The 23,052-nt window shown below is 37.3% G+C and overlaps 1 protein-coding gene across 1 annotated transcript in view; it reads right to left on the bottom strand.

Moving 5' to 3' along the window:
• Nucleotides 1-263: 263 nt before the first annotated feature.
• Nucleotides 264-23,052, bottom strand: part of Calcr (calcitonin receptor) — an 83,318-nt gene continuing 60,529 nt past the window's right edge. The window contains exons 10-16 of the mRNA XM_032907277.1: nucleotides 20,540-20,666; nucleotides 10,501-10,654; nucleotides 8,252-8,312; nucleotides 8,102-8,168; nucleotides 6,975-7,193; nucleotides 6,009-6,050; nucleotides 264-2,199 (exon numbers count right to left, since the gene is read on the bottom strand). Coding sequence (XP_032763168.1) covers nucleotides 1,951-2,199; nucleotides 6,009-6,050; nucleotides 6,975-7,193; nucleotides 8,102-8,168; nucleotides 8,252-8,312; nucleotides 10,501-10,654; nucleotides 20,540-20,666 — 919 coding nt within the window. The 3' untranslated portion in view covers nucleotides 264-1,950. The remainder of the gene's footprint in view (nucleotides 2,200-6,008; nucleotides 6,051-6,974; nucleotides 7,194-8,101; nucleotides 8,169-8,251; nucleotides 8,313-10,500; nucleotides 10,655-20,539; nucleotides 20,667-23,052) is intronic.

The raw sequence follows: 23,052 nt of genomic DNA, 5'->3' as shown, positions 1-23,052 counted from the left end.
TATCATCAAGGGTGTAAGAACTGTACCACCACGTTAGATTAAAAGTGGTTACACTAATACAGATGAGGATCTTGTGATTCATGTAAGCCATCTCTAACCTAAGCTTTTATCTCTTCCTCCCTCCCATAAGATGAACAAGATGGAGATGCTGGTAGCTCCTGGGTGAAATGAAGAAGGCGTGGAATGAGCAGAGACAAAAATGAATGAATGGAAGACGACCATGTATTTCTTTAGAAAAATATGCCAACAAACATCTTTGCCTTTTCAACATGCTTGTATTAATTTATACACGTACACAGAAGAAGTGTTTCACACAATTTAGGTATTACATGCAATGCTATGATAAATCAGTTTGATTTCATCAGCCCCTACTACAGAAGCACAATAACGTCTCAAACTCTTCAGCAATACACTATCACATTTGTACCAGAGCTGCCTGAAATACACTGATTTCAATGTTTGTAAACAAAACATGGGAACATCACCACGTAACACTGTGATTGGAAAAAAAAATCCTTCCTTTCAATTCTCCCATTTTGGTAAAGGAGACTCTCAGTATCCAAGGGCCACAGCCACTAGCGAAATACAATTTTCTCTGGGTGCACCAAGTACGTAACCGGAACGAATCAAGTTACTTTTGTTTTTACGCAACTAAATCACCTCTGAAAGGCAGTGACACAAGATGACAAAGAGGAGATGAGATTTTTAAGGGTCTCAAGGATGCGTCTCATTCAGCATACAAATTAATAATGATAATTGATTGCAGTTGCAGATTCAGAAATTGGTAATGGTATTGGTTTATTTGTGGATCTTGGAAGATCTCATTCTGGGGAGTAAAGAGAGGCGTGGAAATATGGTACTGGGTTTTGGTGAGAAGCTTGTCTTTAATTTAAGATGAACTAATATGTGGTTAAACTCCAAGTCCTTACATTGTGGTTTGCTTTTTTCCCTCCTTGTTTTGCTAATAGAAGCAAACAAGAGGTCAACTAGAAACTGATTTGTAATTAGCCACACTGAGTCTTCCTGGAAAACACAGGGATCTTGTCAAGCTTTGAAGCTGGGTGGAAGGCAGTTAATGGACGTGAATGGAGTCTTTTAATTACCAGTCGTAAACAAATCTATCTCTCACTGCTAAATAGCACCCAAGGGCAAGAGGTAATCTGCTTTATAAACCTTGGAATGATTTGCTTTATAAATCCTGTAGTTTAGGAAAGTGGAAAACTATCTTTAAAGAGTGTTCTCTTGGATGGAAAATTACATTTGAGGGGGATCAGTTTTGTGAAAAATTTAGTGATAGGTTCTTGATGACCTCCCAATTTATAAATGTCAGTGACCAAAGCACACTCAACATTCAGATCAATTCTTTACAGTATTTGGGTCTGCCTGGTGACGTGGATCATGTTATAAAAGACACAGCATCTTTCAGAGGTCATGTTATTTGTGCAGTTGACATTGTACGGATGAAAAAATGTGCAATATAGGAATTGACTGAAATAAAAACATTAAAAACCAGATCCATAGCCAAATACAGAAATAGTCTAATTCAAAGTCCAGTGTTAAAATTAAAAACATTGAGAGTGATTTTAGTTTCTCAAAGGTACAAATGGCTCAAGATTAACATGGAGCACCCTTATCTGAACTAGGTCAATTTAGTGGCAGTTTTGGATACCTTGTCTACATTCCTATGAACACTGTCATCTCAGTCCTAGATGAATAATGGGAGTTCACAAATTGCACTGAGAGCCTAGCCTGACTCCCAAAGCAATAGTACCAAGAATAACGTTCTTCAAATTCACTATGGACAAATTCACTTAATACATCTTCACAAATGATATGCTTAGCTCCTGGGAGGATGGGGATCACTTGAAACGCATGGTCTATCGTTCTCCCAGGAAATGAAGGCTCAGTGGATCACAATGTTGGGGGGGGGGTTGCTTCACATTCAAGCATTCAAGCGGATGAGTCTTGCTGGATGACATTCATGGGGATCATTTCAGTACCCTCTTCGCCTTCGTTGTTGCTGACTGGAGGATTCCTTGGTTCCTGATGGCAGATGTAAATGGGGAGGCCATCTGGTTCTGCAAAGGCTACAGCACGAGGAGCGCTAACCACTCGGTTGTTGGGGCGGCGGCGCCTACCCCAGCGATGGCTCCACTGGATCTTGAACTGCGCCCACTGACGCTTCAGGGTCACTTGCACCTGCAAGGGCAAAGAGAACTTGTTGCCAAAGACTGTCTGTCGGCTGTGACCCAAACAAACCTTATGTACATGACGCTTGGGGCTCATCAGAGGCAAATGGAGGTTACGCTGTAGATCTAATCTAAGAACTGAATTTATACTGTGGCTAAGAAATATACCTTCTTGGAATATCAATATGCCAATCAAGATAGTGAGTTACTTGTCTGGGTAACAACTGGCAAGCAAGCCATTGGCCATTTTTGAGCAAAGCTTTCTGTCTTGTCTCTCATAGCTTGAGAGAGAGAAGGTTACTTCATTTCATAATGTAGCAGACATGTCTCAGTAGAGAGAAAGAGTTAAGAAAAATTACCTGCTGCCTTTCATACTAAGACATGATTTTATTAAAATCTTAACCTGCAGATCATGAAAGTACATTCATAAACCACAACATAGTCATAAATTTTACCATAACAGACCTATGTTCTGCATTTACCCTTAGCACCACATGAGGTGGTCCAGATAAAAACTCTGACTAAGGCAGGGAAAACATTTTAAGAATGAGACTTCTGTCTCTTTTTGTAGAAAAAGAAAACCAATCAGAATAATTTGGTAATTGGATCATTTGAAATACTGCACTTTTCAAACAAGCTATGGATGTATGTGCGTGGGTGGAGCGTTTTAGATACAACAGTATTAGAAACAGAGAGACAAAACCTTGCAGCACTAAGGGGTGAGATGTATCATGCAGCTGGACTTTGCCCTGATAAAATCATACAGGAACGAAGGATGGCAAAAAGAATTTAGTTACTCCTTACTGACTGATTGCCACAGGCCATATTAAAATCTCACTTGATTTGAATTAATTTACTTAATCCTCACAACAGCCTTCTTACAAGGGCATCCCTGTCCTGTTCACTTAGAGATGGGAGGGCGTAGATTATGCCATGTGTGCACAGGTGGGGGCTGCAATGTGGAAGAGCCTAAGTTCCAGTTGAAGCCTGGCTTTATTTGGATTGTTGATAAGCCCTTTGATGTCAGGTTTATAATCTAGAGACCATCAGCGTACTCATGAGAAACTAGGAAAGATGCCAGTTCAGTATCTTTGGAGATGCAGAGTCTGTAGATAAAGAGAATGGATAGTTTCCATGGATTCAGCATCTCTTAGGTACCAAGGTTGCCCTTACAGCTAAAGCTCACTTGGAGGCATCCATTGCAAACAGTTAAACATGTAGTATAAGTAGGCGAGAAGTGCCCCATGAGGGGAAAAAAACTTGGTTTTGCCTCTCCTGTCCTTTTACAATCCCTACACAGAGAATCCACATATACTGAATTACCAAACCCAAGAGGAGGCCAAAGGGTTTAAAGTCAACTTTAATACTTAAAATTATGATTTCAGGAAGTTAGCAACCTTCTCTAATTGCATCTCAAATCTATGAGCCGTCCTTTTGTGGGGTGATGGCAATCAGCTTCCAAGCTGCTTCCATTTATAAAGTATATGTGTAGAAACAGTCCCTGAGCAGTATGCAAAAAGTACAGTAATGACAGCCCAATACAACTTATTATCTCTCATAGAGGTAGATGGATATTGTACTTGGACTCTATGCTGTTTTGAGGATAAGAATAAGGGCATTAAACTTGTGATCTTGAAACAAAATCCAAAAACCAAAACAACACTGAGACTTCTGTCTGTTCTGGAAAGAAATAGAAATGTCTAGAGAGATCACTGGGTAAGACCCATGCATGGTGTTTCAGATTATAATTTTGTTTATTGCTTATCTGGAAAAGCAACATAACTTGATTTTTATCAATGTATTTGTTTTTGAATTAGAAAAAGGAAAGCTCCGTCTGAGGGTTGAAGACACAGTTGTTCTTGCAGCCCCTATTATATAGGACTGAGCCATGGAAGGCTAGTATATTTGGGCCTTGGTTCCCACATCTGAAGAGACAAACATTATACTGGAATCTTCTTGGTTAGACTGGGATGTTTTGGTGTGTATCTCTCTTTTCCTGTTAAATTTTTTTGTAAGCACATAAGTTATGTGCTGATGCATGGGAGGTGTGGTTTCCTTCCAATACTGGAAAGAGTTAAGGCCTGTTCGTCATTCATTCTCTACTCTATCACCAGTCTAGCATACCCGCTGCTCTTATGCTATCCACGAGCCCTCCCTGTAAGGCTTTATTTCCATGATGCCAATCACTGACAGCAACATGATGATAATGAATCAGAATTAAATTTTCAATTTTTTATCATTGCATTCCTGACCTACTGGCCCCTTGGATCTTTGCCAAAACTCAATATCCAGCCAGGCAAAGCCTCATGACAGACTTATCTCAGATGTAGCTGAAAGTAACATCCTATGAGCATGAGTGCCTTGCATTTAGTGACAGAAGGGGAAATGTATGCAGAATGTCCAGCTGAGACCCAGATGCCTGATGTTCATGGGACTGCGTGATATTACATTTGGTCCAGCATACCATTTCTGTAATATTAGAAATGTCACATTTACACCTTCCTCTAGCTACACAATCTTAATGAAAACAGAAACATTTCAAAACCAGAAAAAACATAGGCAATAAACTCCAGTTATTTCAACTGCCAAGGTTCCCCCTTGGGTTTACTTTCTGTGTCTGAGACTCCCAATGACATTGTAGTTAAGAGATAATAAATATTGTGGCAATTTTACAAATGCATGCAATCCTCTTGTGCTTTTTTTCAAGGCTTGGCCTTTGTGAGTCTTATTTTTGTATTAGCTTTGTTTTGATATTGTTTCAGATGAAAAAAATATTTTATATACTAAAAGAAACTCAAAATGCAAGAGTCTACAATTCACAGAGCATTCTCACTGGTGCAACAATATTCTACAGGGATGATTTATGCCCCATTCAGTTTTTAGTTTTTACTGTCAAAGAATAAAAGGAGGAGGAGAGGTTACTCTACCAGCTAGTAACAGAAGGAAACCTCATTTTTATTCCAGACTCTTATCACTTAGTAATCACGAGTCCACAAATATACTTAGTTGAGTGGAGGAATAAACTGTTGGATGAAAGAAAAATATGTACCAGTGAAAAAGAAATAAAAATATTTAACTTGAATTGGGAGCTGGGTATCAGTTGACAAAACAAGCAAATATTTTAGATAACCAGTGAATATTCTTTAAGGGAACAATAGAACAAGTATTAGATTCCCATAGTTAATTATTAGAAAATGTTCCTAAATATTAAATGATATAATAACAAACTGCAATTTGTCTTGAATAAAAGTGTTTTTAATAGGAATTAATTTGCAATGAGATGAACACTTGTATATTCTAAGAATTGAGAAATTGTATTCCCTAAGATTGTGGAGCTTCGTTGAAAGGACATCTAAGGCTATTTTCATGTCGTATAAATTAAGCTCTTAGGCAAGATTTTGTTAGAGGAGAGGTGACTCTGGCTGAAACTAGCTTGGTTGTCTAAGTCCTGTGTACACTGACCCAGATATTCAGATTCTTATATGAGCCTTTATATGACAGCAATCTCTAACAGCAACGTGCTGACAATGAATCAAAATTAAAATTTCATTTTCACTTTATCATTGCATTGTTGACATTATCAGCTAAGGAAACACCTGGTATGCTCTTCAGGCTCTATGTGTAACTGTACCATATATCCATATCTGAGTGAGATTCAGCTTAAGGTAGTAGGAAAACCACCAGGACACCATTACTCACAATCCCCTATGAGGGCATACTGAAATGAGGTCTGCTGAAATTTCACTGTGATCCTTTGGAAAATGTAAGATGCTGGCTTTATATAAGTGGATGATAGTATTATGTGAAACACATGCCTACCTCATGGTTACAGAAGCAGTAGATAGTCGCGACAAAGAATCCCTAAAAAGAGAAGGAAAAGTCCATTAATTAAATTAAAAAAATTAAAAACTGTGATCATCAGAGGAATATTTTGCGAGTCTGAGTGTGATGTTGTGAGCTGTGAATTAGTGAGGAACTGTTCCAAGTGTTTCTCTCAGGAACTTTTATTCAGTTGCATCTGGGGGTCTTGCTTAAGTCTCATAAGATGCCTTGTGCCAAGTTTTACCTATAACCCAGTAGCTTAGGTTATTAAAAGAATGCCTGGCCTTTCATTGGGACTTAACTTTGGCCTGCTTCTCATATTAGGCCTTGGTAGAAGAATGCAGTGGATTTGAAATTTGTAATTGAGAAAGAAAAGTTCTGCCCTATGGTAGATCCTCTCCCTGAGAACGTCTTCATATCCAGATGGAGTCTCAAAAGCTGTACCCTTTATTGGAGCTTTGAATCTGGGCCAAGTGAATGGAAACAAGGAACCCTCTCTCTTTTCTAGTTTAGCTAATTGTGCGCCCAGGACTACTCTGGCATCTCAATCTGTACTCTCCTATGTGAGCAACATGAGAAGCCCAGGTACAGAGTTCCTTTACAGGCCTAGAACTCTCATGGATAAATTCAGACAATGAGTGGTAATGGAGTAGGAAGCATAGAAATTCACTACTGTAATCACTCCCAAGTCACAATGGTTTATGAAAAAAAATGCTCAGTAGCTACCTGATATGTGAAAAGCTGCCTAGGTGGGACCAGTAAAAGGTCCGCTGTATCAATAAAGTAGAAATAAATGCCTTTTAAAACCCCATTTCTTTCAAAATTTTGGTTGGGTCTGCTCAGCTATAGGCTACAAATTTTGACTTCTAAGAAAATAATCTTTCAAGGAATGTTATGGATTTTAGTCAGATGGATCTACCAGGAGAAAAAGCCACCAAGTAAATGTGGGGTTAGTTCCCTTACCTGGAAATGAATCAGAGAGTGCATGAGATAATCATAGATCTGCCCAAGCACTTTGTTGGAGGGCCTCCAGGGAAACACAACAAACTGGATCCCCAGCAGGGGCACAAGGACCATGGTGGCCTTTACAGCCTTCAGGTACATGTAGGCCTCGGCTTCATGGGTTTGCCTCATCTTGGTCACAAGCACACGGACAATGTTGAGCAGAAAGAAGAAGTTGACCTGCAAAGAGTCACATTAGCAGATGACCCATTACTTCTGTGGGGACAATACAATATCTACCAGATCAATGACTAGAGAACTCTTAAAGTAAAAGAAGTTGATTTCTAAACCACATCTAATTTTTGGCTTTCAAAGTGAGTTTTGAAAATAAAATTTTAAAAGAATTTTATCCTAAGTACATAGAGTAGATTTTTAAAACCTAGAGTAGAAATGGCCACTTTACCAAAAATGTAAATAAATAAATAAATAAATACAGAGAGAGAGAGAGAGAGAGAGAGAGAGAGAGAGAGAGAGAGAGAGAGAGAAGAATGAGACTTATAATAGTAATTCAATCCTTCAAAGTTGGCCCATGATTGAATAAAAGGAAGATGAGAACCAGTGGAATTCATTGCTCTGTGCTTCCTGACTGTGGACACAATCATATGAATAGCTGTCTCATATTCTGGCAAGTATCCTCTGTCAGAATGGTCTGTATCACCTCACACTAGGGACCAAATGAACTCCTTCTTAAGTTGTTTTAGTCACAGCAAACAAGAAAGTAGCTAACCCAACGGGAGTGACCAAATTCAGCCTGGATCCAAGTTCTTCAGTTACTAAGGGATGCCTCCTCAGTGTAATAACAGAATATGGGCATTCAGATTTGAGACTGTTTTTATTTTTATTATTCTGAGGAAAGAAACCACCGTCTTTGAGATTAAAGCACTACAGTGCCCTCATCCTGTGTATGCAAATGAGCTTCTCGACATATAAAGTAAAAAATTTTTGGAAGAACATAATTGGTTCCTCTATGATAAAATCACATTAAATTTGCGTTATGTTGTAGTTACAGCACACGTGCCACATAGAAATGCATCCACAAAGCTGAGCAACGACACTGATAGCAAAATATATTTAAAGTCAATTCTCACCACCAGAGCCGCCATGACGGGTCCATGGATGATGTAAAGCAAGTGGGTCTCCGTACTCAGCCAGCAGCTGAAGAAAAGTAAGGGCCCACGTCAGCATGAGTGTGCTCTTTCTTTGGAATATCCTCATTTAAAAATCAACACGATACTTACTTGTCGTTGTAGTAGACGGCACGAGTAATGGCATGGATAATAGTTGGCACTATTGGGAACCCTAAAATTCAGAAAAGCACAAATCAAACTTGGTCCCCATGCCATAAGCTTAACTTAGATTGCGTAGATAATGGGAGTAGTTTTGCAAAGATGGCTGCAAATTGAGAGTCCCTGTCAAGACAGTCCCCTGATGTCTGTAGACAAATTATCTTTGGCCAAGCCAGATAGAACTGCTCCTGGTTAGAGCCTCATCAGCATGTGGAGTCTAGCTAAGAGCATCTAGACAATTAAAAGGCTTTCACCAATTCCTAGCTGCAGCAGGTACATTGTGTTTTGCACAGTGATTCTTACTAGTGCTGTTTCTGAAGATGCTTTTGCCGGTATGGTGAACTGGGACAAGAGAGTCTTTCACTGTTGTGGAGTAGACTCTCACATGGCAAGATTCTGGGCCACCCTTAAGAAATGTCACTGAGGATGCTGATTGCTATGAAAGCCTTCCTCGATGCCCATATGAGTTCTTTTGGGTATTATTTTTCTTTCCTGTTTGCTTCATGCACAACTGATCCTGTTTCCTTTTAAAACAATGTTTTAGAGAAGCCAGTATATTCCTTCTCCTCTACAGTTCTGGCTGTGGCTTACAGAGTTGAGTGTACTGTCCTCTTCGTTTAGCAAACATAAACGAAACTCCCTTTGAGTTTATCTTCAGGAAAATACAGATGATATCCATTTAGCCTGCCAACTTATAATGTGTTTTTTAAAGCAGTTTTTCTCTCCATGAATGTGTCCTAAAGTTGTAATTTCCCTTTAAAAAGATGGTCTTTTTACTCAGATGTACGTAGTATATGATAAATACAGCTTGCTGGCATTGAGCATTTGTAGGAAGGGGTTTGCTGTTACAGTCAGGCTAAGAAATGTGTCTCAGGAAAAAGCTAAACTGGTACCCTTCGAATTTCAGTAAATGGGATGAAAAAAAGGAGAAAGTCTAAAACTATTAGATTTTCACATAAAGTCACGTGGGCTTCTAAATGCATAAATGAAATAATTCAATAATACCATTGATTACATGTTGGGCTTGAATTAATTTAACCTAGACTATTGTAAAGTCTAGAACCCATGTTACCATTTTATGCTTTCAACATGAAACCATATATTGCCAAACAAAAAGTTTTTCTGTTCCATTACATCTTTTAACATTTCTGTGAAACATTTTTCTTGAAAAGGTATTTGAGGTTACCTTTACCTGTGTTCCTCCCCCACAAAGACAATGTTATTTCAAGTTCTAAGTGAAGACTATTGCTTTAAAATCTGCCACTCTAATGGCCTCATTTTTTTGGGGGAAGTTGTGTTTGGCATTGTAAGTTTGTTTTTTAAATGGTAAGGAATTATTTTAGTTTTCTGTCTGTCTGTCTGTCTGTCTGTCTGTCTGTCTTCCTTCCTTCCTTCCTTCCTTCCTTCCTTCATTCCTTCCTTCCTTCCTTTCTTTCTTTCTTCCTTCTCTCTGTGTGTGCCCATATGTGCAAGTATGTGTGTAGATAGACGTGAACAGACCTAACAGTACACTGCTGAATTCAGGTGACTTTCTGTCTTTCCAAATACCTACTATAAAGAACAAACCCTGCCTTTTGTTTTTTTTCCTGAGCTATTGTCTTAGCCAGCGCTGATTAGAAGTGTCCCATTCTGTGACTGCTTTAATTATTATCATCTTTATGTTTCTACTTGGCTCTTGCTAATGAAATGTTAAATATTTGCTGATCAAGGTAAGTTAATGTCATCGGCATTCCTTCCTTTTTTAATACAGGTAAACAAGTTATTTTCCCCTTAGTATTGTTTATATGCTAAATAAAGATCTTTATTGAGCTGTATACAAAGGTACCAACAAGCTTTATAATTAATTTACAATGTACCAGTTTGAAAAGAAATGTATAAATATTCCTTCCAAGATATTCTTGTCACAGCTGAATGTCATAGGTAAGAATTAATTTATAGCTAGCTTCAGTTTCATGGAATAGTTCCTGAGTTTTACAGATAGATACTTTTGAAACTCTTACTGAGAAAATCCCACCAATTGTGTTTCAGATGAAATAAGCAAACTAGACTTGAAAGAAATATGTGAAGGGAGTTCTTCAAGGAATTGGAATTGTGAGTGTGCTTTTTAAAGTCGAGACTGGAAAGGGGGCATGAAGACGCAAAGCACGAAGATGCCAAGATGGGTGAATCGAGCTCAGAATCTAGTTGTTTGAAATACATACCCCAGCCAAGTAAATAGTACCAGCGCAGACGTTGATCCTCGGTGAACACAGCCATGACGATCAGAGTGTGAAGGTAGATCCCCTCACACAGCATCCAGAAGTAGTTGCAAGCCATCATGTACTGATGGAAAAAGTGCAGAATCTTGCAACTTATCTGTTAGAAAGAAGTGAAGATGCTGAGTGGAAGGTATTGTTCAAGTTGTGGTTGGAGGAGGAGTGCACTTATGAGCCGAAGTATCTGCATTGAACTCTCAAGAATTACCCTGAGTATTTGTCAACGTGTGTCCTCTATATTGACAAATTAAAGGGACAGTGTGGACTCACAAGTATTTTATGTAAATAGCTGAATAGGCTACTGAAAGCTGAGGCCACAAAATACTTTTTCTCCATAAAATTCTGGAGACTAACCTAGACAGTACTTTTTCCTATGAGGTGTCTGAGACTAATAGTTTTAAAGAACACCCAAGGGTTTGTCATAGAGTTCTTTAATCTTTCCTCCTTTTGTGGTCCATAAGGCAAATTACTCTTGACGGTAAATATTGCTTCTGAAGCTAATTGATCTCTTAGTAATGCCTTCTTAGCCACAAAGAGACCACCAGGGGAGAAAGTTCTCTTGTATGGACCAGGAACCCATGCTGATCCCAGCTTCTGTTTCATATGTAGACTTGTTTTCCACATTAGGAACAAAGTGTATGCCAAACCCTCTCCAAGAATGAGGATTGTGTCCTCAGTGACTACTCAGAGAACAGTTAGGAATGAGTTAATTATGTATCCTGTAGTCACCTAATGGGGAAACCACAACTACATAACAGAATGTCCTGCTAGTCCCTAGTCATTGTCAAACAGGGCTTGTCATCCTGACATCCCTCACTTTATTTTAGTTGTTGTTGTTGTTGTTATGAAGGGTTGCTCTGGGCTTGTTGGCAATTAACTATTTCTGCCCTCTATTTAGATGTCCATAGCTTCCTTTACCCATTTACAACAACAACAACAACAAAATGTCTCTATATGCTTCCAAATGTTCTTTGAGGAGCAAAATGTCTCTTTAGTTCAGAAGCCCTACCTGGACTTGGGACAGCTAGTTTTAATTAATTGCCAACAACCACAAGGCAATGTCAATTCAACTCAGCATTGTGATTATAGAGAACAGGAAGTGGTTGCTTTCATGGCAATTATTTTACCAAATTGGATGCATTCTATTATGCTGCTCTTCCTATGGGTTGCCTAGAGTCTAGCTGGATTTACTTTTCCTTTCATAAAGCACAGTGACAAAAAAGTGACTTTCAGTCTAAAGCACCTTTCTGGGCTTGTACATTTCTACCGAATTTATAATCATTTAATAGGAAATGATAAACTAAGCCAACGCATCTTCTGGTGTGCTTCTTTTCCCTTTAGGACTGAAAGCTGGCTTGGCTCAGTTAAGGTGCTATTATGCTTTCAAAGATAGAATCAACTTCCGGTTCACACCAGTAGGGGCAGAAATGAGGAAAATCCGCAACATCAGGAAATCTGAAGTAGTTTGTTTGGCTTGGGATAGAACTAGCTGACCCCTGGCCCTCGAGCCCTTGCATAGATTATCTTCCTAACCAGGATTAGTTGATTGACTAGTTCATCAATCTGTGCTTACTGACTAAGAACTTGCAATGATGGTTCCAAGACACCCAAACATCCCTAAAAGTTGAGATTCTGGATTCCTTTTCAAGGTTACTCTTTGAAATCCTAGCTTCCCCAGGATTCCTAGAGAATGTGGTGGTTTTGTCTTGTGGAGAAAGGGATTGATTGGTATGTGGAAATGGTGGCCTTTGCCTATGTGATCCGGAGTAGGTGAGGTTTCATGTTAACCAAGCCCATTCTCATTACTTGTTACGTTTGGAGAAATCATTATAAAAATTGAATTAGCAAGCACTATTATGCCATGTGTCTAGGCATAATATAAGGTGAGAGGTTTCTTTAGGCCTCTGAGGATGAAAATAACATTTTCACCCTATAATCAATACATAGCTTTTGTTTTCTGTTTTGTGTACAGACACCTTGTTTGATATTGATTCATCGATATTGAATTCGTGGCCCACAGCACCATAGCCACTACTTGAAAGAAGTGTATTTGTCTTTTACTTTCTTTGCGAGCATATCAAGACTCTCTTGTTTTGCCTTAAAACAAATTTATCAAGGGATAATTAAAAACCAATGTCCATATATTCCTTAATGGATCTATTCTTGCAGAGTTCAATGCTTATGATCAAGGGAGTGGCCTTCTGGTGGCAAGACAGACATGTAAACAAACGTAATCATGCACAATGACTTCTAGATATATGTATATACTTTCCAGGTGATCTGACTATTCAATTATTTTAACAATTGTTTTCTCAGATACATAACAAAGTCTGGCATTTAGGAAAATCAATAAAGCTCATTGGGAGTCTTGTTTTAAGGACATTAAAATCTGTCCTCAATTTGGGGACAACCTGCAAGGAGTGGAGCAGTAGGCTGACTACATTGGTGGGCACTGTAAAGTGCTCTGCTCACATTTTGGCTTTTGTTCTTTTGAGGGGTCAAGCGGGATGCTGCCATACAGACTATTTTATACTAAGGGAGGTGGCTGACTACAAATTTACTTCTCAAATCCTTAGGAAAATATTAAAACAAAATTGAACAAATACAAAGGATCTCTCTCCTGTTTCTTTTATTATTGTGGGACAAAAAGAAGTTTCTAAGGAAATATGGCAAACCTTTAAGAGTACATTGCTTGGTATAAAAAGAATTTTTAAAAAATTTCAGAATTATTTTGAAACAGCTGGTGTGCTAACTCCAAAATGCTTTCCCCTGAACTAAAGCTTCCGATTCTTAGTTCTGCTAAGTTTTGTTTTAAAACAGAAATAAACTTTGTCCCTCATCTGAGTGATCGCCAGTGGTTCACCACACTTATCTACATTTCCTGGAAATTCTGTTTTCTCACGAGTTCACTTTAATACAAAAAACAGGAGTGGGAAGCTGTTTTTACTTGATCAGGAGAAGATGAATCAATAATTCAGTTTCTAATTTAATTTGTTGTGTGGAAAGACGTTTTTGAAGGATCTCACGCAGCAAAGATATGTGGTCTATGTTGATTCAATGTTTAGGTTAATGTTAAAATTAAATTAAACATCTAGGTTCCACGTTAAGTGAACCTACAGTTGCCGTTAATATATAACAATTTCATCTCATACATTGGACTCCTTCATTACTATCCTAAGGACTTGCATCCAATAATGTTCAGACAGAGGTATAAAACAGATGCTTATTCAATTTAAATGAATATGGCTTTGTATATGACTCATAATGTTGTTCAATTGAGTGTTTTAACTCTTAATTAGTATTATTATTATTTAGTACATAAACCAGAATTGCTTATTCAAGAGTGGACAACATTTTCGTGGCCTTTTATTTTAACTAAATATTACTGAAATTCCTGAGAATATTTGTAGACATCAGGTCGTATCTTAGGGGGTCAGGCTGCTGACATCCATAGAAAATGTATAACATTGAGCTAAATTCTCCTAAACTGAATTTTTATGTCAGTTGCATTTTGGGTCTTTATCACGTTCTTTTAAGTGTCTAGTAAGGGTGCCTTTTGGTGGTGGCACTCTCTAAGTAATATACCCACATAAATCCTGTTACTTTTCTCCTGGGCCCCACTAGAAGAGTTGTTTTACTTTGCACAGCATTTTAAAAAATAATTGGTATGTGTGTCCATTGTACGCACACAGAAACTCTTTAGTGATCAATACTTTACCCAATTTTCTAGTTCCTGTCTTTACATAAATGTGTACGGTTGTTTCAGTATGTCTTGATTTTCCACAAACAACTTTCAGGTTTCAAATTGACAATTTAAAATGCTTATAGTTAAGTTCATAAAGGTGTCTTGAATTTAATCTAGAATGTTCTGGTTCTCCCTGTTAGATATATAGTCTTATTGAGATAAAAAAATTGGTCATGCCTATTTTCACTTGTGTATCTTCTGAAATTAGTGTATGTATGTTGAGAATTATGACCATTTCCCCCTAATAATACAAATTTCTTGTTCATGAAGTGAAATTTGGTTAAGACAAAATGAATCTAAGCTTCGTTTTGTTTCTGGTTTATTTCTTTGATGTCTCTTCATGGTATTTATGATATCTGTATTTTGAATTTTTATGTATTTGGCTTGCATGGTCTTGGGACTATTCATCTCCCCTGGCATTTTATGTATCTTCTTCAGATTGAATAGTTACTCTTGGTTAACCATTGATTTTGCCGAATCTGTCCTTGTGGCCTCTCCACCCTGTGAATAAACTAATCTAATGCAACTTATTTACATTTCAGTACTTCTGCCTTTTGGTTCTAGAATTTACGTGTAGTTTATTTTTAGTCATTTCAAATTTCTGGTTAAGATTTTTTTTTTTTGTCTTTCTAGTCTCACAACTTTTAGCATAGTTATAATGACTACTCCATAGTTTGAACATTTTAACATCTGGGTAACTAACAGTTGATCTTAATTCTATTAAGATAGCCCAGGCAGGTCTAACACACATGGTAACTTTTCTGCCCCAGTCTCCTGAATGATGGGGTTACAGGGATGAGTCACCCTCATGTCTGTACTTTCTCTGGACAACAGGCCATATACTTTTTAGTTTTTTATATATATCTGGTATGTTTGAACAATTTCTAGATGCCATCATTATTGGGATGTTGTAGACTCTCTGGTATATAGTCTAGATTCTGTTACATTCCTTTGAATTTTTCTTATTTTTTTTTTGCTTGAATAGGTACTTTACATGGCTAAATCCAAGTTTCCAGTTGAACTGTTTGTACCTTAAGTCTCAGTACCTTAAATTGAATCTTAGTTAGATTTAATTACACTCTTAGATTCCTTTGAAGATATATGATCAGACGGCATCAATCATGAATATATATACACAGAGCTTAAGCTTCTCACCTTTCTGAGAAGAATACTCTTCATTTTAGAGAACTGTAATTTTGCTTTATTCTAATGTTATGCAATAGAGGAGCAACTCAGCCACCATCCTTTTCTCTTATATCAGTCATATAATCTGTAATATTGTGTGATGATTATAATGGCTGGGTAAGCATGAACCAGATTTTAAAGAAACATTTTCCCCCACACAACTTGTTTTGCCATTTAAGTAAAATGAAGAACAGTAGGCCATGGTAGACTACCCATTACAGGACGATTCCATGGCAGTATTCCCCTATATCGCCCTAGCGAATCCATCATGTAGGTTTATTTTCAATCTATATTCCTATAGAATACTGAAATAGGTAACTCTTGTCTAGTTTAGTCCATTGTGAACTTTGCATCACAGCCTTTCCCTCAGTCACTGCTTCCATGTTCTGCCTTGTAGCAGCTACCCTTCACTGGGCAGGAGCAGCCATTTCCACTCTGGACTTAACAATCCAGTGTCTAGGTTCTGAGGACACTTTCAAGTTGATCTTTCTGTAATCTCCTAGATGACACTGTGGTATAGTCTTAGTCTGGTGGCTCAACTGTCATGGACATGTGTGGGTGAACTTGGGACTGTCACTTAGCTAAGAGGCTCTAAAAATGTAATCCGATGGTCTCAGCCTTCGAGGTGCAAAGTGCTCAGGTTCCTAGTAAAAAACCAATCTCCCTGTATTGTCCCTTTTAGATCCAGATAAAAAGTTCAGACAGACATTCCTTTCTAGAAAATGACAAGTATCCTGGCAGCTTCATTTAGATGCAATAAGAACAATGCTTTTAAAGCTGCCTCATGGAGATCACTGAGTGAACAGATAGAACAAGAAAAGTGAAAATTTGGATATTATGGAAATGAAATGCTTTCATGACAATGGGCAATTTTCACATCACTCAGTAAACTGAGGATCTATTCAGCCCTTATTTATGGCATGAGTTATTTTGAATTTAACTTGAAAAAAATAGAAGAAGGTGAAGGAATAAGATTCTCATCTTGGGTAATATAGGTAAGAATAAACCTATCCCCCAAAAAAAAACCAAACTTTGGAGGCCAAGAGTGACTACCTTGATGGATAAGGGAGCCACAGAGATTCACCACTGCTGAGAGGGATATTCTGTGTCCTCTTTTTACCCTCACAACTAAATAAAAGCTCTTATAAGCGTGGGAAAACCACATTGGTACATATGAGATGAGGTGGCCTCTCCTATCAAGAGTGGATTTCTTCTTTTTAATATATTTCCTTAATTATTGGGCAGAAAAAGTTTTGTGACTCTCGGATAGTTGTTAGTGAATAGAAGTAGAGAAATGTCACTTCTCAGATTTAGTATACTTAAGAGAGAAAATATCATTGAAAATTAAATTTTGTGTTTTTCTTTAAAGGAGACAGAGTCAATATGACATTTAGAAAGGGAAAGTGTACTGGTGAATTAGCTAATCTTCACTTTTATGACTATGGCTGTTGTGTTCACATTATATTTCAATAAATATTAGTAGATTGCTAAATATTCTAGTTCCAGAAAGTTTTTTCTGTGGTGTTTTCTACTCTTATTTGTTTGTTTCTATGTTTTCTTCCTTGTCTCTGTTTTTTTTTTGTGGTGAGGCAGAACCTTGGTTTCATACAATTTGGGTTACTTTTTTGGAGGAGAGAATTTTCAAATCACTACATTGAAGTAACTTTAAATTCATGATTCTGCGTATGACTTACTAGAGTTGAGAGCATGGTAATCATTTAGCCTGTACTATTTAAATGATTTGGTGAGAGGTTTGGGTTGCCAATTTATCTCAGGGATCAAACAGACATTTGGAATTGTGAACAAGAACACGTTATTGACATCGCTTATTTTCTACATAAATGAGCTTGTATAGCAGTCCATTCTCCTTTTGGATAGCCTTGGACAAGAGAACTTTCATTTTGAGACATATAGAGACTTATATACAGATTTTTGTTAATTTTTGTTAATTTTTCTTTTTATAAAAACAGAAACATTTCAAAATAGGTCTAAATATTACCAGCTCTCACATGTGTGGTTGTAAAGCAATGGACGCAGTGTGAGCACCCCTAGGCAGTGTGAAGATGATGGCATACAGACATATTGCCATCTAATAGTACTACTTCTCTTCAGACTGAGGACTAAAGTTGAATTTTGAGTGCCTAGTAAATGCTTAATTGATCGGGTTTTTTTTTTTTGTTTTAGTGTCCCATAGTTTTTCTTTAGCTTTGCTCTTATATATCTAAAAGAATGAGTTTGTTGTATTAAAAATGTACTGATTAGGAGAACCAGTTTTTCATTTTTCATGTCATAAGGATAAACTTCTTATGCTCAAATGTGCATGAGAGCATCAGACTCATTGCTGCACACTGTAGAAAAGCCTTTTGTCTGTTTCTCTGGCTCTCCTATGATCTCATCGACATTTTCCCAGGAAGTCAGCAGCACAGTGGCCAAGCTGGCCCTCCAGACATTGGCTCACTAGTTCCAATAAAGATTCTAGGCAATGGAGGAGCCGCAGGATAGATATAGGATGGTTCAGTGATGGGTACAACAGCTTGATTGGAAAAGTAACTCCGTATGTCCTCCACTAAGACATACTATAAAAGTGAAGGCATTTAGCAAAGATAGCTAATGAGACTATTATGAATAAAAAGTTGCATAATAAATTCATTTGAAATGCTGAGATGTATGGGTTTAGCCACAAGGTAACAGCAGAAACCTTGTGAACTAGTATTATGTTCTCTGGGACCCTAAAAGTGTTATGCTTCTTATGAATTCTAGGAGAACTTCTTAAAACCAAGTGAAATGTTTTTTTTTTTTGTTATTCTCATTTGATGGATACATTTCCACCAGTTCCTACAATTTAGTAGTAAATTTTGTAATGGTGTAGAGAATTTGGCTTTTTAGTCTATTTCAAGATGATAACAAGGTCAGCAAGATCTCACAAACTGTGAGGATTCTTTTTGCTACTAACAGCAGGGGAGCAAGCTGAGCAGATGGGAGAAAAATCTATTTGTGAGCATAAGTACTTTGCAATGTGACTGAGCACCAATGCCAGGTCAGTGTGGTTGATTATTAAGTGACTGAAGTGCAGTCCTTTAATGGGAAATGAACAAGCTCTGACAGTCCTGAGAGACACTTAGTGCCTTGCTTATACTTCAATGGCTAATTACAGAGAATCCTTGCAATGGATGAGATTTGTTTTTTTTTTTCTTCAAGAACATAAGGAAATAGCAGATCATCAAGAATATAGAAGAGAGAGATAGGATCGAATGAGATTGGGCTATCTTAGGTCCTATCTCCAAGTACTCATAAAAGAAAAGAAATTTGCCTTGACAGAACTTTAGTTTCCTAACTTAAAAAAATAAGGTAATATCCACTTCTCACTAGGGATGTTGTTAGTGTTAAGTTAAATGAGATTAGTTTTATTTCAGTCAGTTGTTATTTTAAAAGAAAAGTCATCAAGAAAAACCCATTCGGTTGCATAAGTCTTCAGGTAAGATGAGACTTTGTGTCCGTTGGCAGATGGCATGGATTTTAAAGAAGAATCGTAATGATTTTATGAACATACTCAAGTGGCAAAAGCATGGATTTCATAAGAATCCAAATTAAGCAAAAGCTTAATTTGATATGCCACTGCTAGGCCACTGTTATGCAGGATGATGCTCTCGGCAGATTTCATGCATTTTTGTCATTGGGTTGGCAGAACTGTCAAATGCCAGATTTGAAAGATGAGGCTATCTACAGATGCTTGCAGAGAAACAAAAGTTAAAATATGCCCTGGCCAGTCCTGTGTGCTAGATAGCTGCAGCTTTTGCTTCCTGGTTCCCTCTCCTCCCCACCCCACTGTCCAGGTACATATAAATGCCTGTCTATATTTACTAAGGCTTCCTTGAACTCTAGTTTCTTGATTCACCTCAGTTAATGGGACCCTCTACACAAACTAGCCGATGAGAATGAATAACGAGAAAACAAACCCCCCACCCCCAACCCCCTTTGTGGGTTTGTCCCAGGCTGGTTGTGTTTGGAGACAGGAGTCACGAGTCTCTGAAGGTCAATCCTCATCATACCACTTCACTGTCATGAGGGTCCATCTTTCCCTCGTGTGCACTCAGTGGTAAGGGTGGTGACAGTTCCCACTGCATTGTCCACATATATGTGTTATGATGAAAAATATGCATCTGTCAATGTTTCAGAACAAACATGATCAAATAAGGGCAATGTCATATGCAAGGTTTCACACTCAAAATCACAACATTAGACTGTTTCCTCAACTGAACTTCAGCATCATGGGAATAGCAACTGGCTAGTATTTATATTTACTCGGTTGTCTTAAAGTGTTAGCCACATCCAGAAACTACTATGAGGAGAAAAATCTTAGAGAAAAAGAAAGAAAGTTGAAGATAAGCATGAATCATTGTAAACAACCCTCAGGACGATTCTGACAAAAGGAATCTAGGATAGTTCTTGGTGACAGAGCCAAATGACTCCAGTTCTTCTCAAAAATACATAGAAGGATGGTGTACATGGCATGAATCTCATGAATGCTTGTCTTGTTGGCGTTAGGTTCTTTGTATTTCCTCATGTTGGTATGGATCTTTTCCAAGATATACTGACATAGAACCCAGCCACATTATACGATTCATTTGGGTAAATGCACAAGTGCATACAGCTGAGATGACTGCAAAAATCCATGCTGGAAGCATTAGAATGAAAATCAGTGGCAAACTGGAGTTTACTGGGGAACACTAGTATAGTGTACCTAGTAATCTGCATTCCCAAGAGGTACTCAATTTTTCCCCCATAGATATTAATAGGTCATTAAAATTGATAAATTATTGGGTAGCCATAAGCATATGCATTATTACAGAAATTCTCAATTAACTATGACTCTCACCCTTTAACATGTAACAATTTTTAAGAACTTTTAGTAGGCTTTCATAATGCAAAAATCAACTATAGAAATAAATGTGATTATGCCTCAAACAACTGATTAAGTCAAGAATTAGAACCATGCTTCTTTTAAGTACTGTGATCTTTACAATAAAATTAAAATCAAAGCCAGATAGTGCTTACAGGATCCCGTCGCACCAGATCTCCATTGGGCACAACCTCAACCAGGTGGATGATGATAATGATAGAGTTCAGGATATAAGTGAGGAACATGTTCTTGTGCAGAGTCACTCTCTGGCAGCTAAGGTTCCTGGGAAAAAATAACAAGACAGTCTTAAGGCTTGTTAAATGATAAAATTTCCTAGAGAGATGTTTAGTACTTCAGATTTTTAGAGGAAAGCTTTAAGATTCACTTTCCAGTCTATTTCGTGACTTTTGTTTCTCATGGGGACATCTGACAACAGCTGTAAGGCTGAGATTGAAAGTTACTTTTAATGGTAATGCATGCTATAGAGTTAGTGAAGAGAAAGGTTGTTAACGGCGAGATCATGGTGAGGCCATTATCCTTTGGATCTGAAGAAATTGACAGCTGATGCTTCTGCTTGGCCAATCCTTTCCTGCCTTGTATGTACTAGGTTCCTTCTCTATTTCATTGACTTGTACATTTGTGCCAGTGTTAATATTTACATGGAAATAGAAGTTGGAATTTCCCAAAAATTCAATGTAAGTCATCAGCTGTAGAAATGTCTTACATGACAAGGAAAGTGATACATTTGGGTTCAGTACAGGTTTTTTATAGCTAAAGAATTCTTCTTCAACTGTGTTATTTGTTCCTTTCCCTCTTCATTGTTTTCTGCCTTGCTGTATAAATGCCATGCCATAAAATGGCTAACAGTTATTTTGCAATTGGTTGTATCAGGGTGGAAAAAGATATCAATATCTTTTTAATATTATTATTGATATTATCAATAATTTACGATATTAGCAACTGAATGGTCTTTCTGTATGATCAGGGAGCCATCCAGAGAAGCATAATAATGAATATTGCTCAAGACAAAGTGACTTATCTATACAATACATAAATATGGCAGGAATAACAATTAGTTTTTATAGAGGATTAACATTTCTTCCAGATGTCCCAATGGAATCTTTCTTTTATCATCTCCATGATTACCTATGTTATTTGTTTGTATGTTTTGTTCCTCCTACTTATCTCTGAGCCACATCTATTATTTTATGTGGTTAGAATTATAGAGAATTTTCATTCTTTTACTTTTCTGTTTTTTTTTATTAGAAAAGAACTCAAAGGTGGGCTTTTAGCATCATGCTTTTTAATCAAAGCTGTTGTGAGTCATGATGATTTATTTATTTACCATGGTGAAGAGCAATTGAGAAATGAAGAGACATTCCAAAATTAATCATGTGATGTGATTACTCTGCTGTGTTCTGATCATTATAATTGAAAACACTCTCCTAATTCTAGTAATTAATTCTCTGTGTCTTGTTGCTTTATCATCCCTTTTTACGTTAAACCTTTTGTGGAAGGAGCTTATTGATAATTTGTTTATGTCATTTGCTGTTCACTAAAAACTGCTTAGGTGTAATACTCCATAAATGTAAGAATTGTGAGCATGATACAGATGAAGATTTAAAAGGGATCAAGGAAATGTAGTCATGTGCTCAGGATGTATTTATAGGTAATTAGTCTCCCTTGGGGTTAATTATATTTAGTATTATCAAGAAAATATTTTAATAAAAATCAACTTAGGATTCTCTTATACTATATATTTAATGACACGAGTCACTATATATTTAATACCATGTAACAGCTTTTAAGCAAGGAGGATTATTTGGATTTAAAACTCAAGAAAATCTCTTTATAATTTGTATCATTCCACAGTCATTAGTAGTACCAACAGTAATGACTATAATAACAATGATTATTATATCGAAGACATATATTGCATTTATTCAATGACAGTCAATAATCTAAGTATTATTTGATTATAGATAATCAGATTATTTCTACTTAATTTTTTTTAGTTTATTGCATTTCTTAACTATGGTGTCTCTACAAAGAATATATATGTGGCTTACTTTAAATTTATACTTGTAAATTTAGGTAAAGCAACTAGTGAGGCATAAATTATGAGCGCTTTATTTTGATAATAATTCATGGTATGTATAATGTTTCTAACTTATTTTTATTTGATCCATGTGTGAAAGTATTCCTGTGTGTGGAGGGCTTGAGGGTACAACTGTGCATGAGTGTGGAGACTGGATACCATATTGGTATCTTCCTGGGTTGCTCTTTTCTTTTTGTGACATGGCCTCTCACTGCACCTTGAGATTGCCATTTCAATGTGATTGGCTGGACACTGGGTCCACTCTACCCATCTTTCTCTACTGATTTTCCTACTGCTGGGGTTACAGACAAGCTATGCAGAGCTTTAAAAATGGGAGCTGGGAATCTGTACTCAGGTCCCCATGTTTCATGGTAAAGCACTTTACTCATGCGCTACCTCTCCAGCCCCAAGAATTTTTAACTCATAATTGGGCAGTTGCATTTGAACTTGAGGACTTGTGAATGAAATAAAATAGAGGATAGATACTTTCTCATCAGTCCATGATGGAACTGGGGTCAAAGGAACTTTAACTGTATGACCACAGGGTTCTTATGGGTTTGAAGAATTACT

This window comes from Rattus rattus, chromosome 6 (assembly GCF_011064425.1).
Source record: "Rattus rattus isolate New Zealand chromosome 6, Rrattus_CSIRO_v1, whole genome shotgun sequence".
NCBI classification, from domain to species: Eukaryota; Metazoa; Chordata; class Mammalia; order Rodentia; family Muridae; genus Rattus; species Rattus rattus.
The sequence above is the reverse complement of the archived record's forward strand: the minus strand, read 5'-3'. Positions and strand labels throughout refer to the sequence as shown.